Source organism: Nelusetta ayraudi, unplaced genomic scaffold (genome assembly GCF_046127955.1).
Source record: "Nelusetta ayraudi isolate G7.1 ecotype Tasmania unplaced genomic scaffold, CSIRO-AGI_Nayr_v1 ptg000034l, whole genome shotgun sequence".
NCBI lineage: Eukaryota > Metazoa > Chordata > Actinopteri > Tetraodontiformes > Monacanthidae > Nelusetta > Nelusetta ayraudi.
The window spans coordinates 3,543,177-3,562,500 of NW_027466084.1; the positions used below are offsets into that span (position 1 = coordinate 3,543,177).

Consider the following 19,324-nt stretch of genomic DNA (forward strand, 5'->3'; position numbering starts at 1 on the left):
TTGCTTTTAGTTATTTTTACCTTTTTTCTTTCAGTAAATTATGGGAATTGATACTTATAGGGAATCTCACGGACAAATGAAGGCATCTATTTTTATATTGTTGGGAAAAAAAACGTGGAATTTTACAAATGCTTGTCTTAATTTCCTTCAAAACAAAGCTACGAGATCGTGAAAGTCTTGCTTTTTTTTTCTTTCTTTTTTTGCTGTTGAGTGGACCATCGGTTCAACATCAGTGGTGCCGGCCGTCGTCGGTCCCCAACTAACTCGCTAGCTTCTGCGTCTTGTTTGTGTCCTCCTGCCCACAGCGAGGAGGACGGCGACCATGAGGAGAAAAAGATCTGGTACTACAGCACCAAGTCGCAGCTGGAGGAGCTCGTGGCGTGCCTGGACAGGGAGTACTGGGAGATGGACCTCCACGCCACGCTGGTGGAGATGAAGGAGGAGGTGCAAGCTCACATGGCCATCACGGAGGAGCTGACCAACAAGGCCCGGGGGAACTCCAAGGCCTACCTCACCTCTCTCAACGGTACCAGTTAGATCTCCGGGACGATTGCCATCTGCCGTCGCAACCGCCGCCTTTGCTCACTCTCCCGCCCTGCCGGGCCGCTGATTCCACAGTGGCGGTTGATTCTGAAAAGCCGGTTCAACCTTTTCTTCCTGCTTCTCACTCGCTCTGACACACTGCCACCTGTTTCCCCTCTTGCTTTTTTTTTTTTTTTTTTTTTAGCAAGACAGCAGTTAGAAGACTTTGGATTTGTGTGACTGCGGTTGGCCTCCTTTTGTATAGAGCAGTTTCCTGTGCTCGTCATTTACATGTAGGCTTAATTGTTTGAATTGGCCTTGTCGAACGCTGCAGGGCTTTTTTTTTGGTGCACAGGCGGTCACTAGTGTGTACTACTAATACAGGACAAGTGGACTTTGCAGTACCCTCTCAGTTTTGGTTTTGTTAGAATTCTTGTGCGTGGCTGGTGTAGCTTAACTGTTCAAGATGGTTCAGGACTGAACTGGTGGATGCAACAGTGAAGCTGCAATACACACACGTCTCGTTTGACTTAATGAGCAAAGCAGCTGCATTTTGTTTGCAAATTCTTGTAGCATTGCAAGCAGGGTTTAACGCTTCAGTGATAAATTCATGACCATAATGAAAGTTGTTTCTTTTTTTCAAATTTCATTCAATTATATTTAAATCACGATTGCTTAATATTTGCACTGGCATCTATCTTGTGAACGTGCCCACATTTTCTGTTTGATGATGATAATGATGATGATAATAATAATAATAATAATAATAATAATAATAATAATAATTACAGAGCTATTATATTTTAGAATCAATGATAACTTCATTTTCAATTGCAAAAAGTTTGCTTTTACTTCATTTATAAAGCTCAGTTACCTCTAACTTCTGCTGCAGTGGCCTCGTACGTTCTTAATTCCGCTGTAACTCAGTCGGTATAGCGCGCCACACACGCCGTTTCCTTTATTCTCACCTCTCTGTCTGCAGATTTGATGGCGGAGAGTGCGAGGGTCAGGAGGGAGGCGCAGGAAGCAAAGACCCCAGCGGGGGAAGACAAACAGGAAGCGGAACAGGACTCCACCAAGATGGCGGCCGAGGGGCCCGAGGGCGACGACCTCCAGGACAAGGAGCCCAGAGAGGAGCCCGGCTCACAAGGTAGCTCCTGATTTATACCCAGTCACTTCTTTCAGCTTCAGTTTTATTTATTTTTATGTTATTTTTATTTCTGTTTTTATTTTATACCATAGTTTTATCTCTCCTGATAATATAGTTTAGTACATTGAGGGCTTTTTGCTACAGCAGTTCCCTTGTCAAGCCGCTGTAAACGCAAATTTCTCCTGGAGAGTGTCTATCTTTCTATCTATCTATCTATGGGTGTGTTTCCACTGGCTTGGTTGCTACCTGAGCGTGGGCGGAGTTACGGCTGCAAGGTGGGCCGAAGGTCCCTAGACTTTTCTTTTTGTGCCATCCATATCCCCGGATTCATAGAATTGACTTTTTGTTTCTGACCGCGTTTTTGTTTTGTATTTTTGCGAGACATTTTAGTCGGGCTAAGAAGGATTTGGTTTCATCCTGCTGACTTGTACCAAAACACTGTCCTAGCAGAGAAAATGTAGACGCTGGAACGATCACCTGAGTCTCCAGGTCGTTTATTATTAGACAAGACTGTCCGCACAACTTAAGTCCGCACAAAGCACAAAGCAGGAAGAGCTCTATACAACCGTTGTTAACACGCTAGCAGCGTTGAAATCGCTGCAAGGAGCAAAACGTCGCTGCCTCTTCAGCTTCGCTGCCAGCGAACACAACACACAAGCAGAGCACGGAGTTAGCGGTGGTGGCTAACGGTTCATCGACACAATTCAGCGGTTGTACTTTGCAAGTAGTCTTAAAACTGAAGTTGCTTGAGGTCTCAATACGCTCACACCCAGTTTTCAAATATTGCCGTGGCTGACTATTCTCTCGTCCGAGTCGAGCCCGTCTCACTGCCGTTGCCGACCGGGCCGGTGGTCCATTGCATCCATGAGGCTGAACAAACCTCCAACATTTTCTCTGTTCGTTCCACTCCGACTGTTGTAGCCCTTGGTGCATTCTTTTTATTTTATTTCTCCTGACACTGTTTTCTGTACAGCGGCCACCAAACCAGGAAGACTTCTGCATTGCGTGTCGCTCCGTCCGTCCAGCTCTCTTTGAGCTTTTTCTTCCGTCCACCGAGAATAAAACCGTCTGCAGCTCTCCGTTCGCTTATGGTCCTGTTTCATAAGCAGTCCAGTTTTTAAATACGTGATGATGTAGAAGTCCACACGCGGGGCTTTTAAAAATGGCGGGGGTTTTTTTTTTTTTTTTTGGTTTTGTGACCTGCTCTGTGCTGTCACCACTATGGTCCCTGGTCAGCACGCTTGGAACCCCAAGGAAGCAGGTACCAAAATGGTAACGGTTGAAACCGAGCTGACACCAAGCGAGCCAGTGGAAACACGCCCATCTATCTATCTATCTGTCTGTCTGTCTGTCTGTCTGTCTGTCTGTCTGTCTATCCTATCTGTCTGTCTGTCTGTCTGTCTGTCTATCTATCTATCTATCTATCTATCTATCTATCTGTCTATCTGTCTGTCTGTCTGTCTGTCTGTCCTATCTGTCTGTCTGTCTGTCTATCTATCTATCTGTCTGTCTATCTATCCTGTCTGTCTGTCTGTCTGTCTGCCTGTATCTATTTGTCTGTCTGTCTGTCTATCCTATCTGTCTGTCTGTCAGTCGATCTATCTATCTATCTATCTGTCTATCCACCTATCTATCAGTGTGTGTGAGGGAAGAGGAAGAGCTGAGCGCGTGCCAGCGATGTCTGACTTCTCTTCTTCCTTTGCCCCTCCTCCGCCCATGTCGTGCCCCAGTGGCCGCGGCGCCCCCTGCTGCCGAGGAGGCCGCCGTGTCCTCGCCCAAACCCGGCTCGGCCGCACGGGACGACGCTAAAACCGAGGCGCTTGAGCCCAGCGCGGAAAAGCAACCCGCTCCTTCTCCCAGTCACCAGAGGACAGGTACCGGGACGACTGGGCCGCCTCCCCTTTGTCCCCTTTGTCCATGTCGACGGCCATCGAGCCGCAGCATCACCAACTTGTTTGAGTCATCCTTCCATTTGGGCTGCTCATCCATCACCATCGTGTCTGCTTGTCACCCCACCCCCCCAACTGCTGCTAAGCCTCCTCAGGCCCCTCGCTGGCTCTGCTCAGTGGCCTCTGGTCCAGGCCTTCCACTCGTTTATTCCTTCTCTCCTTCGCCAGCACATAACAAATAACATTACATCCTGTCTTTGTCCGTTTCAGAGACGGTAGCACTAGCTAGGTCTGCGGGGCTGATTTTAGATAGTCACATCAGTGGTCTTTGGAGAAAGCAGAATGGAACAAAGCGTGTGGCCTGTAGAGTTAATAGTGTGAAGACGATGATCAGGGTTTCGCCTCTCTTCCGTTCGGAACCCCCCGTATTATTTCATCTTTGTCCTCCGTGGCTTCCAGTAGGTTATTTGTGTCTTAAAATATCATAATTCCCGGTCCAACCATCGCCGTCAGCCCAATCTCCTCATTCAGCCGTCATGGTTGCGACTCGCAGAGGACAAAGCGCTGTTTGCCGAGACTTTGGCGGCCATTTTCACCGCGCCGCCAACTTGTTCTTTTTTAATTTCATTTGGGTTTTTTCCCCCATCATGGCTTGGCAGGCCTCCCTCTGCTACTCCTCTCGCCTCGTCCCGGCTTGTTGCCGTGAAACCTCTGGCACCGTCTGCTGGCGGCTCCGTCTCCATTTTGCTTTGCGTTCATTTCTTCAGCATTGTGGTGAAAAGCATGCTTCTCCACACAGAGCACACCGCACCTCTCTCCACTATACGGGCATTTCAGTGGGTTCCCTTTCATCTGACCAAAGCCCCCCACCACCACCACCACCACCACCATCCTTCCACCCTTGAAGCCCCACCTGCTGCCCTGCCAACAAAGAGCCGCACACACACCAACACTCACTGGAGCGTGTGTCTCCTTTGGGCAGGGATTTGTGTGTATGAGCTGTGGCATCAGACCCAACCGGGCTGATGCCACATTAAGGGCGCTTTCACACCAGCCTTGGCCTTACGTAGTCCGGCTAAGACCTCTACCACCATGTAGTGAACGCTAGTGAACCGCTCCATTCACAGGAAGCGCACCACTGAACTCACTGATCCCACTTCCAAGGTAAAAAAAAAAAAAAAACTACATCCAGTCATGGTGGGCTCTCATTGATGCTTGTGGTCCTATCTGATAGCAGAGCATCTTCTTAAGGTGGACTTCCTTAAAACATGGCGGTGCAAGGTGGCAGCTAACTGGGAGCAAGACCCAAATTGCTCTGTGTATATTTTGAACTGATATTCTTATATATACAAACTGTTTCAAGGGAAGGAAAACCAAATTACTTTTACTGTACTGCCAGTATACACTTTCGTGAATGTATTTATGGGCAATGTGGAAGCATTTACCAATAGAAAACTCATGAATCAAGCCAAATTTTACACACTGGACCTTTAATGAATTGTTTAATACCAGAAGGTTTATCAGCCCTTTGGATGCGCTGCCTGTTAACATCTGCTGATGTGACGTGCAGATCAGCACCAGCATTAAATGACATAGGCAGAAGAGAAATCTGAACAAGATATTTTTGATCACACGACTTTTCTGTGAAATTTCCAGAGCTACTACGTGATAGTCTGAGTTTCATGTTAGATCGGGTGGCATTTTGGGTTCATTTTTCCACCTGCCAAATCTCATAGTGTTTGATTAAAAATGCATGGACTTGGCGTCTTATTTTGCGCCTGAGATGTTGAAACGGTGCTCACATCTTCCAGGCGGTGTTGAATCGCGGCAGCCTCGCCCCTGCCGTCGCAACGCTCGACTCCCGCTGAATTTTTCATGGCAGTTGTGTTGTCGCGGCTGCGATCCCTGCTCAAAGCCCACATCATCAGGTCGACTTGACGTCCCCGCTTCAAATGCAGCCTTGCCTCTGCCAGCTCTGATGTATTTCTCTTTCCTTTCGGGGCTTTTTCTCTCCCCCTCAGATGAAGACGCTACAGCAGAGATTGACGGTGAAGGCACGCAGGCCGATGTTTCGCAAGAACAGACCCAGGATCGTCCCCCGCTGCCCCCGCCGCCGCAGCAGCAGCAGGAGCAGCCGCAGCCGCCGCCGCCCTCGCAACAGAAGGAAAGCAGCATTCTTGGAGATCTCTTCGGGTTCGAGGATCTGATGAAGCCAGAGGAGCCTGACCTGGTCGATCAGTGCTCTCGATCCTCATTCACGAGCCAGAATGGCAGAGGTACGGCGTTGGGGGACTCGGCATTGAAATCGTGTCAGCTGGTTGACATGAAAGTTAAACGTCTCACTCGCTAGTAATGTACAAAAATCCCAGTTTATTGTCGCTGCGTTTGACTTGTTCAGCCACATTTGGCCAAACACATCCGGGTGCAGAGTGCACGGCAACTGCAACAGGTGGTTGTCAACCAGATGTGTGGTCTGTCTGTCTGTCTGTCTGGCCAGCAGTCCTCGCCGCCTGTTTATATAGCAAGTTGAATTTGAACTCGGGTTTTTGTGCATGATGGGTTGTGTAGTTGGTCTGTGAAGGTTCTCGAACCTCCAAGTTACCTTAACGTGACGTGATGAACGTCTTCAAGATCAAAATAACAAGCCCAGTTGCCCCCAACTTAACTCTTCCACATTCAGTTGTGTAGTAGCGACTTACAACACTGACATCATGAGTCAAATGTACAGGGGTACCCACACCTTATCTAATGGTTTATTTCAATTTTGATTTCAATTTATTTCTGGGCTTTTCATTGACAGAGGAGCAGAAGAGCAACAGTGGAAGAACACCAGGACGGGAACCCAGCATCCAAACGCCCAGAGGCAGCAAAGAGGTGAGGCCAGGACCGACCGGCAGGAACCCGAGCAACGATTTTCATTCTTTCCAAAGTCTCGAATTGTCACCATAATCCTTTTTTTTTTTTTTTTAAACTTATGCCGAGTGCGTTCTCTCCCATTTCAGTCGTCGCCTGCGCGCCACGACGGCGACGGCTCACTGCCGGGCTTCCCCAAACAGGAGCCGACGGTGAACTTGAACAACTTGTTCAAACTGGGCCAGGAAGGTAAATACAGGGCCTACGTGAACCAGTACAGCACCAACCTCCTGGCCCTCAACAAGCATCAGCACCGCGAGGACCACGACAAGAAGCGGCACCTCTCCCACAAGTTCAGCCTGACCACGGCGTCCGAGTTCAAGTGGAGCGGCTCCATCCACGCCTGCCGCAGCGTGACGGTGTGCACCCTGCGCCTCACCATCATCCAGCTGGAGAGCAGCGTGCCCGGCCCCTTCATGCACCCCAACTGGGCGTCACACAGGTGCAGCTCACATCCACTGTTTCTTTTGTATTGATTGATTGATTGATTGATTAATCTGTTTATTTTTTTAGTGCGAAACACCCTGATTGGTGGCCAGCCCTCATGGGCTTATTAGACACTGATCAATGCATTTGTCAGTTCATAATATTCCCAGAATTACATCCATGATAGCCACGTGACTACGGAAAAAAAAAAAAACATAGCACACGTGATATAAATAGGGATATCGGGATACAAATAAAAGAATTTGTCAGATCGGACACAAAATGCTCTGTCGCCGACACCAGCAGGCCTTTTCCGTACGTTTAGCCCAAGCTACCGGCACATAATCTCCCCTTCATATTCCCAGAAAACATCAGGATTCTTTTAGCTGAATTGATTCACAAAGAGGATTTCGTAAATCACAGTACAAAACAAAATGAAAGTCACCTTCCACCAACCTGGAGATCACAAAATTCACACAGACGTGCAAGTGTTCACGTGTTCTACAGTGAGACACCGCTTCTTTCATTGAGCACAACGCAAAGTTTCTTTTGTTTTGTGTTTTTTATTTTTTTAGGCATCACCGTTTCATGTTGTCAACCCGTGTCAGCCTTTCATATGACATAGTAAGGGTTCTTAAACTTGCGCATTAGATCCTATTTTAAACACGGCCATGCATTTGGTCCGGTCATGTAAAGCCTTGTGCTGACATGCATGAAGCCCTCTGAAGATTCAAACTTTCAGGGAAGCTGATTTTCTGTCCAGAAATCTCAGGCGTGGTACTGAACTTTGGTGCATTTGTAGCACCACCCAAAATGCTCCGGTCCTATCAGATCCTATCCCACCCTATCAAATATATCGCTGCCAAATACCGACATAAAAGAAAAGTCAAACTTGGCGTCTGCGAGCCGGCAATCATTTGGCTTTTGTGCGCCGAGTCGGGCTGCAACAATTCCTCGAGTAATTTGAGTAACTCGGAATTTCACCTGCCTCGAGGCGTCGTTTAATTCCATTTAGAGCTCACGTTTCCAACAGACTCTTTTCAGTGTGACACATCGCGCTTCACTCACAGGCCATGCGTCCAATGCAAACCGGGAGAAGGTGGAAGCGGAGTACGTTGGAATATTCAATAGAATCATCGATGACCAAAATACACGCTAGCTGCAGCCCCAGTGTCAAGATCTAAAGTCGTTGGTTATTGGCTTTTACTGTTATAGAGGCGTGAACGAAAGACACTTGCAAACTTAGGTTTACGCCAGAGAGAAAATTAGCATCATGCCAAATAAATCTAATTCTAATCCAAATGTAACATTTGTGTCACGGGTGTAGCGACAAAGGACAGCGATATAACAAATTTGATTTGAAGGGACTCCTGATCTGAATCACTAATAAATTGGAAAATAAAAGGTTTGTGTTGTAATTGCAATGCATTTTTGTTGTTGTACAATTTGGTTTGAAGACACCTGGTTGAGTATCATCCCAAAAGGTATCTTGTCACCCAAAAAGAGTGACGAGTCTCTTAAAACCTGTAACGAAATACAATACCTGGGTCACTTTGTAACTGATGATCTGAGTGACGACAGAGATACGCATGCACAGACAGTGCTGCAAATGATATGCTCAAGCAAACATGTTGTTGCGTGAGTTTAGCGTGCGTCCACCTACTGTTGAATGGTTCTTATTCAGGAGCCATTGCACTCCTATGTGCACAGCACATCTGTGGTGGCGACACAGGAAGCGTCGCCTGCAGAGACTCACTCTAGCCTACAATGATGCGATGCGACTCCTCCTTCGTGTCGCTAGATGGCACAGTGCCAGTCGGCTTTGTGTGAACTCTGGGGTTCCCACCTGTGGAGCCTCATTAAGGCAGTTGATGCATAAATTTATGTCTCGTTTGGGCAAAATCCCTTAATGGGATCATGCTGGCTTTAACCAGAAGCTGCTTTCGATAAATGTCTGGCCGCTGGAAACGCTGCATTTTAGCCTTTTATCAGTTTTACTGTGTGTTATTTATTGTATTGTACTTGCTTTTGTTTCTTTTTTTTTCTATGGGCCAGTTTCTGTGTCTGAAATAAAGTCGTATGATATCATTCTGGAACAGATATCGAATTTGGCATCCTATCAAAAAAATTTGAACAATACCCAGCCCTACCTACATCATAATGGTAATAAAATAAATAGCTGAGAGCCTCTTTAAGTCTAGCCTTGTTAATCTGGCCAAGACTGGGTGCTCTTACTTATCTTACTGTTCAGTTTGAAAAAAAATAAACCAAGCTACCAACCACTGTATGCAAGCCTTACCTTTTACTTGGGCCATATGTCATCACTCCTGTTTTACATTCTGCTTGCAGGTCCAACTGGAACAAAGCGGTGCAGATGTGCAGCAAGGCCAGGGAGTTTGCGCTGGCCTTGGCCATCCTAGAGTGTGCCATCAAGCCAGTGGTGATGCTGCCCGTGTGGAAAGATTCTCTTGGACACACAAGGTAACGAAGAGCTTAAAACCGTCGTAAAATGAAAGCAGAGTACAGATTCCGTGCAGAACAGGGGTGGTCAAACCTGTTGACTGGTGGGCCACAATGGTTATAGATTTTGACAGATAATGGGATATGTAGAAAACATATTCTTTAATGTCAACAGAAAATGAACCAAAGCAAAGTTCCAACGAAAGCAGCGTCTTTAGTGTATAGTGTTCAGCTCTTTATTGAAGTAACTGTTAAAACACTGAAAAAATGGCTGAAATAAAGCTATTTTATGACTTACTGACTGTTAATATTGTTTCTTCAAGTTCGGAGGGCCGGATTAAAAAGCTTAAAGGGGCCGCATATGGCCCCCGGGCTGTAGTTTGCCCATACCTGGCATAGAATGTTTCAGAAATCCTTTGGGTTTGTCTCTTGTGTCTTGAAGTTAAGTCGTTTCTGTAGGAACAGTTTGGCTTGGAGGTCACTTCCTGATGTCTCGATCTCCTGAGGCTTTGAAGGGCATTTGGAATGTTTTTATCCAAACTGAAAGGAAGTTTATTGACAGTGTTTAATTTCTTTTCTTGTTGTTTCTTTGTTTTGTTTGTTTTTTCTTTCAGGTTGCACCGCATGACCTCCATGGAGCGTGAAGAGAAGGAGAAGGTGAAAAAACGAGAGAAAAAACTGGAGGACGAGGAAATCCTGCAACAGGCCACATGGGTGAAGTACACCATCCCCATCAAGCACCAGGTAAAGCCTCCTCTCCGCCGTCCTGCTGCTCATTGGGCCGTTTACAGAGTTTCCCCGCGTGGCCGACGTGAGCAGCAGTTCATAGGCGGATCAGAAGGACTGCGTGGACTGCAATGCGCCTCAAAATGGGACTCTTTTTGGTTTTCCGTAGGTGTGGAAGCAGAAGGGGGAGGAATACCGAGTGACTGGCTACGGCGGCTGGAGCTGGATCAGCAAAACACGGGTGCCACGATTTCTTCCAAAACTACCGGGTAACACCAACGTAAACTACCGCAAAGAGTTGGAGGGTAAGCCCGTGTGCCTGGAATAATTCCTGCGTGTGAATTTGCTTCACTGGCTGACACACGGGCCGCTCATTCTGATTTATTTCATTCCCCCTCCCCTACCAAATTCGGGAACAGCTAAGCGTCGTAAGGAAAACGCCTCGGCTTGCGCAAACCCACAGAAACCAGAAGCGGACGCTGAGAATCCGACGAGCCCAAACACGTCCAGCGAGGAGAGCAAACCGGCAACGACCGACGCTTCGCCCGAACGCAGCTTGTCCGAAGAAAACTGCAAACCTCAGTCGGTGAAAGTGGAAGGCGACGTCACGATGGACCCTCAGGAGGCGGACGAAAAAGAGAAGGAGGGGCAGGAAAGAGAGGGGGGTGACAGCCGCCCGGAACCTGCAGTCATAAGTCAAGAGGAAGGTACGCACTAGTGATGCGCAGGCCAACCCTAACACACGGGTCAGCCGCGGGTCGGGCTGAGCCGAGTCGAGACATTTTCACTTTGTAGGCGGGACGGTGCAAATATTGCATCATGGGATTTTTACAAGTTCTAAATATTTATTATTGACAGATTGAAGATAAATGAGTTTATGTCGATACGCTATCATACTGCTTAATATTAGAAAATTGGCTCAGTTGTGTGTGTGTGTGTGTGTGTGTGTGTGTGTGTGTGTGTGTGTGTGTGTGTGTGTGTGTGTGTGTGTGTGTGTGTGTGTGTGTGTGTGTGTGTGTGTGTGATACAATGTACTGACAAATATAACATACAAATATGATCGAATTTGTCATTCGGTTTTTATTTTGAAATTGGTTTATTTTGAAAATTCACCGGATTTTCTCGTTTTTTTGAGCGACTTCCTGATGACGAGGATCGCTCGCGCACAAAATAGAGCAGACGCCGAAACAACTGCATGGCGCGAGCCGCGCGCCTGTTCGCCTTCGTCTTGTGTGAACCACCACATTGATTAACGTGGGCGCCGAATGGAAGCGCTCGGCGCTCCGCTTTCACCTCCAGTGAACTACGTTAAAAGCATGGCGCGATCCGCGAGAGGAGCCTCGCGGATTGTTGATTAACATGGGCGCCGAATGGAAGCGCTCGTTACAGTAAATGCACATCACTTTTGTCCTGTCAAGACTGCCATCTGGCAGGGTTTTGAAGTGGAACTTTCCATTTACAATTGACGCCTTATCCACGTTCGTCCTTCCTAGTGCTCATCTACGCTCAGTGTCTTTTTCTTTTTTTTGTTGTGTTTACACGCCGGCTGCAAGTGTGTGACTGTGTGCTGTGAGTCAATTCATTTCCCGTTTCCACAATGTACGGAGCGGCCAAAGGTTCACAAAACACCGTGTGCGTTAATCACGCGATAAAAAAATTGTCGCGATAAAGCGGCGTTGAGTTAACGCGTTAATAATGCGTTAACTTTGACACCCTTAATATACATACATACACACACATACAATGAGAGTGGTTCTAAGGGTAGGAAAACCAAATAACTTATTGTGCCATTAAACACTTTTATTGATGTATTTATGGCATGTTAAGCTTTTACCAATATAAAAAATATAAATCATGGCAAATTTTATGCACTGGACCTTTAATGACAGCGGATTGTGGGCTGGCTGGGTTGCGATAATTGATGCGGTTGAGTGGGCCAGGTTGTGGCGCGTCGGATTTAGTAAGCGCCCAAAAATAACTCAGGACTTCCTTCATGTCTTAATTTACCAAAGTCTGAACTCTCTCACTCTCACGATTGCAGAGAAAACCGCAAACAAAGAAGCGTCCCCGCCTTGCCCCCGTCCCGCCGAGGCAGAACTCAAGGAGGAGGAGGAGGCGGCGGAGGCGGCGGCGACTTACAGCGACGTCGTCAACGTGAGTGAGGGTTTTCAGCTGAGAACGGCTTACAAGAAGAAGGTGAGGCCCTCCAAACTGGACGGGCTGCTGGAGCGTCGCGTCAAGCAGTTCACCCTGGAGGAGAAGCAGAGGCTGGAGCGGATGAGGCACGCAAAAAGCACGGCCGCGAAGCTTCCCCCGGTTTGCAAGGCTGCGGAACCCACGCCAGGCGCACGGCAGCAGCAGCAGCAGCCTGCCGCGTCTCCCCTTGTGAAACGAGAGCCCAAAGACGACGTGGTGAAAAAGCTCGACTTCGAGGAGGAGCAGAAGGAGGTCAAGAAGGAGAACGTCGACGTCAAAGCCGAAGCGCCCGAACTCAAAGAGGCGGAGATGGACGGCGTGCAGGGGAACGGCAAGGAGGCTCTCCAGGAGCTCAATGGGGGGTCCCCTGCAAAAACTGAAGTGAACAGTAAAAACGACCTGCTGTCGGCCGACGTCGAGAGCAAAGAAAGCCTCGAGGCAAAGGAGGGCAAGATGGAGGTCGACCACAGCCGAGCCACCCCCCCGCAGGTCAACGGCGGTGTCGAGGTCGGAGCCGACTCGGATCAGGCCGGTCGAGTCCAGTGTGAGAACAAAGACCCTCTCAAGTCCCTGGTGAATGGAAATGTATCACAGGTGGACTCGCCCGAGTGTCAGCCGCCTCCGTTGAAGGTCCCCAAATTGGAGAACCACGTGGCAGAGAGAGGAGCAAAGAATGAGGACCCGCCGTCCTCCAGCGCCCCCCGCCCAAGTAGCATCAGCACCGACGGCACCGACAGCGAAGCTGCCAAGGCCACGTCGGCGGTCTCCCAAAGCACCGCAGCGCCTCAAACAGCAAGTAGCAACTCCACCGGTACCACCACCACCACCCAGACCTCCTCCAAGGCTGCCCTACCTCACAAAGCCAAAGCTCTCGGCCCCGACGCCAAGGCGGCGGCGGCCCCCCCTGGCTCCATGACCATAAGCAAGGAATACTCCACCCGAGACAAGGTGAGCCTCCTCAAGTTCTCCAAGACCAAGAAGGCCCGCTCGGGCACGGCCCTGCCGTCCTACCGCAAGTTTGTGACCAAGAGCAGCAAGAAGAGCATCTTCATTCTGCCAAACGACGACCTGAAGAAGCTGGCCAGGAGGGGGAGCATCCGAGAGGTGCCCATCTTCAACTACAACGCCAAGCCTGCTCTGGACATATGGCCCTACCCGTCGCCTCGGCCCACCTTTGGGATCACATGGAGGTCCATTTCAACTCTTATATAAAATTGCAAAGATTTGCTTAAAGAGAGACGTATCAATAGTAACGTGATGCTGGTTTTTCAGGTACCGTCTGCAGACTGTGAGGTCACTAGCAGGGGTCAGCCTGATGCTGAGGCTGCTGTGGGCCTGCCTGAGGTGGGACGACATGGCTGTGAAACCCTCGGCTGCCGTGGGGACAACTCGGAAAGGTGACGAGCACTGTACACACACCACCACCTTTGCTGAGCATGAAACACTTAACAGGACTCGATACCAAACTTGGATACCTTCCTACCACAGAGATACAGAAAAGCCAATCCTATGGAATATTGAAAAACGTATCACCTTTCATTGCCAAATTCCAGGTCTTAGTGTCTGCAAGTGTCAAGGGCTAAAGACACTGAGGATTGGCTTGCACGTGATAGAGGTGTAAACTAAAGGCACTGGCAAACTTTTCTCTATGTTGGAGTGAAAATTAGACGTCTTAAGTGGCTCATATGCCCCAAATGACGCTAATACAACAAACTTGATTTGCAGGAAATCCTGATTTGTATATTGGTTTTAAAACATCTGGTTTCAAAAAAAAGTATCGTTCTTGAAACGGTATTGAAATTGGCATCAGATTTGATGATTGTTTGATCGTTTGATGATTCTCAGCCATAGATTTAAAACCTTTTTTGTCTTTTTGTCCAAGCAATGCAATTTTGTACCTTGCTGCCAGTATAACCTAGTTCACTCGTCTCTCATCAGAAACCACCGACACTGACATCACGACCACGGAGATCATCAAGCGAAGGGACGTGGGGCCGTACGGCATCCGCTCGGAATACTGCATCCGAAAGATCATCTGCCCCCTCGGCAACAGGGAAACCCAGAAAGGTTGGCGGAGACCGGAAGCTGTCGATTGAGCGACGCGGCACATGAGTTGAAGAGGAACTTCAACGGTTCTCCTCTCTTAAGCAGAAACGCCGACGCCACAGAGGAAAGGCCTGCGCTCGAGTGCGCTGCGGCCCAAGAAGCAGGAGCCGGCCAAGCTGACTGGACCCATCGCCGTGGAGACCTGGGTGACCGAAGAGGAGCTGGAGCTTTGGGAGATCCGGGCCTTCACAGAACGGTTCGACACCCGCAGGCATTTCTCTCCCTCCCTAAAATATCGGGGGATTCTTCTTCTCTTTTCTTTTTTTTTTTTTTATCAGAGCACTGATTGCATTTTTTTCTCCTTCCCTGTTGAAACAACAGGCTGGAGAGAGAGAAGTCACAGGGTATCGATTCCTCCAAGACCACCAGCAGTCTGAAGACGTCCGAGGACGTGAAGGCACACCTGGAGAATCAGCTGAAGCAGGCCAGGATGGCTGCCCAGCAGGTGGGAGCAGTGGGTTGGGAACCAACCTTGGCTTGGCTCTGCATGCTCAAGCCACTGAAGCCTATTGCTGCCATACTAAAAAATAAATAAATAAAACGGAGGGGAAGTTTCATTTTTTTACTTGATACCGAGCACTTAACCCCCAGAGCTCAGTTCAGGATCTCACCATGTCTCAAGCCAAGCTTAAAGTCCAGTTCAATCGAATCGCGCAAACGAGCCACAGCACTTTGCTTATTCCTTGTTTCATTGGATTAAATTCGTTATCATGAAAAAACGTCAAAATGATGTCGTTAAAATATGAAAATTATCGTGAAATGCCGTGATAGGTTGACAAAATAACATGATAGTTTCATGTAAAAATGTGAAACTTTCACAAAATAATGTGGTACTGAGCCCAATTATTATTATTATTTTTTTTTTGAAGTATGGCAGCAATAGGCTTCCGTAGTCAGGTAGTTCATGGAAACCGTTGCCCAGTGACTCAAGCGTTGAAACCTTTCCTCCCACTGGTAGAAACGCTTGGAACAACAGAGGTCCAGTACGGCCGCCACCCCCACTTCCACAACGCTGCCCGCCACCACCACAGCCGGCACGCCGGGCAGCCTGTCGTCCGTCGGCCAGAGGTCCGGGCAGGTGACCGCCGGCACCAAGATGGTCCTGGCCTCCAAACTGAGCTCTCCAGTCTCCTTCCAGCAAGACAAAAACTTCCATCAGTCGTTTGCGTCCTGGGTCAAGCAGGGGCAAACCAACCAAAGCAACAGCAGCTCTGGTAAGCCACGCCGCGGATGTTGCGTTGGATCCCCGTCCGTCGTTACCGCGTCATAGTCACAGTCCGATGAAGAACATTGCCAAGCGTTCTCTGTGTTGTTTTTCCCATTTTGTTTCATTTCATCGTTTCACCATCCGTATGTTTTGCAGGGTCAGCTGATATTTCTTTGACGTTTCCTTTTTTTTTTCTTTCTTTCTTTTTTTTTGTGAATGTGACCTTGAGTCCAAATATAATTTTGGCTCAATGCGTCCACATACAAGAATGGACCCCCTTTTGTTTTTTCAATCACCAAACTTAGCTTTACAAATTCAAATAGCGCCACTTGAGAGTTGGAGCCATTATCTCATTAAACGTCCCAAAGCCGTTATACTTACAGGTGCTACCCAGAAAATTAGAATATCCTGAAAAGCTTGTTGTATTTCTGCAATTCAACTTAAAAGGTGGATTTGACATGTTATATAAACAAATAATATGCAAATCAATATATTTCAAGTTTTTATTTCTTTGGATTTTGCTGATCAGGTCTTGCAGTTTAAAAAGAAAACCCTCAAATTTTAGAATAATTTTCTGAGTTTGTGGGTTTGTGGTTTTAATAAGCTGAAAATCTTAATCAGCAAAGTTACAACAAGGAACTGCTTGAGATATGTCAATTTGTGTGTAATGGCTCAATAAAATTTCATCTTTTATGTTAAATTGCCAAAATAAAACAACTTTTACTTGATATTCTAATTTTTCGGGTAGTACCTGTAATATCAGCACTGGGGGGGGGGGACGTGAACACAGACGACTTGGAAGCAACTGCATGTTGTTCATTCAAACAAAATGCCAACATCAGCCCTGCTAGTTGGCTCCAGCCTAGCGCCAGGCACCCCCCACCACCACCACCACCAGCACAGCCGCTCACTGGCTCTCGTGGCCGTTTCCTCGCGCTTGACTGGTGGTGGCGTGCTGTGTCTTGCAGCCTCCCCCACCGGTCTGGTGGTCACGGTGGCTAACAGCGCCGCCACCTCAGACCAAACCTTCCAGATCACTGGCAGCCCAGTGACTGTGGCCGGCCAAGTCCTTGCCACCAAACTGCCGCTCCCCGCACACAGCAAGATTGTGGCGCTCAACGTGCCGGCCGTGCAGGGAGGTACGGCGCATGTGTGTCATCCATTCCTGCTGGAATAGGGGTTATTTCTGCAGCACATGTGCAAGAATGGATGTAAAAGTGTCTTGTTGTGGGGGCGCTGGAATCCAACTGTAATAATAAGTACTTTTGTGTCATGTCTTTTTCTTTTTTTCTTTTTTTCTTTTTTTTTTAACAACTTCTTATTTCTTTTTAGCTTGTTGTTTTTAATTTTTTTTTTTTTTTTCCATCAATTAAAGGTCAAGTGTGTAATGTTCGGAGAGTTACTCTCTCTGAGTCTGCCTGTGAGCTACGGTGTCCTGCACACCCAAAATGTATTTATGGGTAGTAAATGAAGTTTTTACCAATATAAAACTCTTAAATCAGACAAAAATATTACACACTGGACCCTTTAAAGACTTTTTATTTTTTTAGGGAAATCCGAAAAAAAAACATGTTGCGTAGACTTCTGTAAACCTGTTACATTAATTAGCATGTTGTCATGTTTTATTAACTAACCGTTTGTGTTTTTGTGGGTGTAGCTCAGCAGACAGCCTGCTGAGCTACACCAGTATTTGGAGATTTTGAAAAAGAAACAGCGACATCAAGTGGTTAAATTTTAGATTGCAGCGTCTGTCACTCTCTCTCTCCCCCTCCTGAGTTTGCCTTTGAGCTACGGTGTCCTGCTCACCCAAAAAGTATTTATGGGCAGTAAATGAAGTTTTTACCTAAATAAAAATCTTAATTCAGACCACAATATTACACACTGGACCCTTTAAAGATTCTATTATATATATATATTTAACATATTTACCTGTTTTATTAATTAACCCTTTGTTTTTTGTGGGTGTAGCTCAGCAGAAAGTCTTGGGCATTTTCCCCTCTGGGCCCCCGGCGAATCTTCGGACGTACAGCACCCTTCACCCAACAACTGGCAGCCTGAGGGCCAGCATGTCTGCCACCGCGGCTCAGCAACAGGTGTGTCGTCTTGAAACATCGAACTCGCTTTGCATGTGGTGAATTTACTGTTCACGCCAGTGTTGTTGATATCCCCGTGTTATTACTGCAAGCAACAAACTGTTTCTCGTGTATATACACAACCGTACAATTTTTAGGGTCACTGAGTCGGTTCTGCATTCAACTCCATTAGAAGCAGCTTCATGAAATAACTTGGAACGTGGAATACTCCAAGAACGTTATTCGTGCAGGAGAATCAGTCAGGATGTGCTGAACACATTATGGGATGGCTTTGACTTTGAGTTGTTGTTTTGAATGTCTAATTGAATACGTCTTTAGAGAATAAATATCAAGTGTGCAATATGCAGCCATCACGACACACACTGAATACTTTAAAATTGCTGAAATAAATTTAAACATTTCTAAAAAAAAACAACTTGTAACAACTATAATCACACTTAGTTGTGTTGTGCTAAACCATAACAGAGTCAAGAAAACATCATGGTTTATATATTCATTCAACACTAAAACGTTCCCATACTTATTCAGCATATCTTGACTGATTTCGCAGAGCATTCAAGATCTTCAACTTAAAACTGGATATAATTTAGTTAAATGCATTATGTCAGTGACTCCCATAAACAGCCTGGTAATAATTGGTGTCCGTCTTAACTCCAAGCAGTAATTGCAACTCTTGACCTTTGATTTTCAGGGGACCGCAGGTCGAGCCCAAGTGAGCCAGACTTCTTCTCCATCTACCTCCGTCGGCACCACCATGGCCAAGGCTCCCTCGCTGGCTTCTCCAGGTCTCCCTTCCGCTGTCGCTTTCACAATTTACAGATGGTAGCATGCGACCTATATTCCTTAAGCCCCGCCTCACAACACCTTGTCTCACTCTCGGTCTCCTGAAGGCACGCCTCAGCCGGCCGCAGCCCATATGAGCCGCCCGCCCGGGTCTGCGCTGCCCTCTTCCTCGCCAGGCCTGGGTGCCACACAGCCGCCCCAAGCGGCCGTCACGTCACCTGGACAGACCCCCGCCACCCTCCCGCAGGCTAAGAGACCTCAGCAGGGTCAAGTCAAGCTCACCATGGCGCAGCTCATGCAGCTGACGCAAAGTGCACAGGTGCAGCCACATCTCCGTCTTCTCTGTCCCTTTTTTCTGCGTGGAAGCAGTACCATTTTTGATCAGTCAAGAACAACTTGGTGTGATATGTTTAAATATACACTGTACATACATGATATGTAGGGGTGGGAATCGCTACGTGCCTGAAGATTCAATTCCATTCCCATTCAGAGGGCTCGTGATTAATCAAGAATCCTGATTTATCACAATTCGTGTGTGTGTGTGTGTGTGTGTGTGTGTGTGTGTGTGTGTGTGTGTATATATACATATGTGTATATATATACACATGTATATACATGTGTATATATATATATATATATGTATATATATATATATATATATATATATATATATATATATATATATATATATATATATATATATATATATATATATATATATATATATATATATATATATACATACTCGTGATAAATCTCGATTAATTGCATCGTAGCCCTCGGAATCGAATTGAATCTTCAAGCACTTAGCGATTCCCACCCCTACATGTCATGTTTGTATACACATACATAA

The 19,324-nt window shown here is 47.1% G+C and overlaps 1 protein-coding gene across 1 annotated transcript in view; it reads left to right on the plus strand.

The window, feature by feature from the left end:
- LOC142892377 (nucleosome-remodeling factor subunit BPTF-like) overlaps positions 1–19,324 on the plus strand; it is a 35,458-nt gene that overhangs the window by 4,035 nt on the left and 12,099 nt on the right. The window contains exons 3-22 of the mRNA XM_076032515.1: positions 306–526; positions 1,505–1,672; positions 3,403–3,546; positions 5,583–5,837; positions 6,362–6,435; positions 6,564–6,916; positions 9,250–9,381; positions 9,975–10,104; positions 10,256–10,391; positions 10,506–10,793; positions 12,128–13,472; positions 13,555–13,679; positions 14,221–14,349; positions 14,431–14,584; positions 14,710–14,833; positions 15,347–15,602; positions 16,564–16,734; positions 17,564–17,688; positions 18,380–18,473; positions 18,579–18,790. Coding sequence (XP_075888630.1) covers positions 306–526; positions 1,505–1,672; positions 3,403–3,546; positions 5,583–5,837; positions 6,362–6,435; positions 6,564–6,916; positions 9,250–9,381; positions 9,975–10,104; positions 10,256–10,391; positions 10,506–10,793; positions 12,128–13,472; positions 13,555–13,679; positions 14,221–14,349; positions 14,431–14,584; positions 14,710–14,833; positions 15,347–15,602; positions 16,564–16,734; positions 17,564–17,688; positions 18,380–18,473; positions 18,579–18,790 — 4,636 coding nt within the window. The remainder of the gene's footprint in view (positions 1–305; positions 527–1,504; positions 1,673–3,402; positions 3,547–5,582; positions 5,838–6,361; positions 6,436–6,563; positions 6,917–9,249; positions 9,382–9,974; positions 10,105–10,255; positions 10,392–10,505; positions 10,794–12,127; positions 13,473–13,554; positions 13,680–14,220; positions 14,350–14,430; positions 14,585–14,709; positions 14,834–15,346; positions 15,603–16,563; positions 16,735–17,563; positions 17,689–18,379; positions 18,474–18,578; positions 18,791–19,324) is intronic.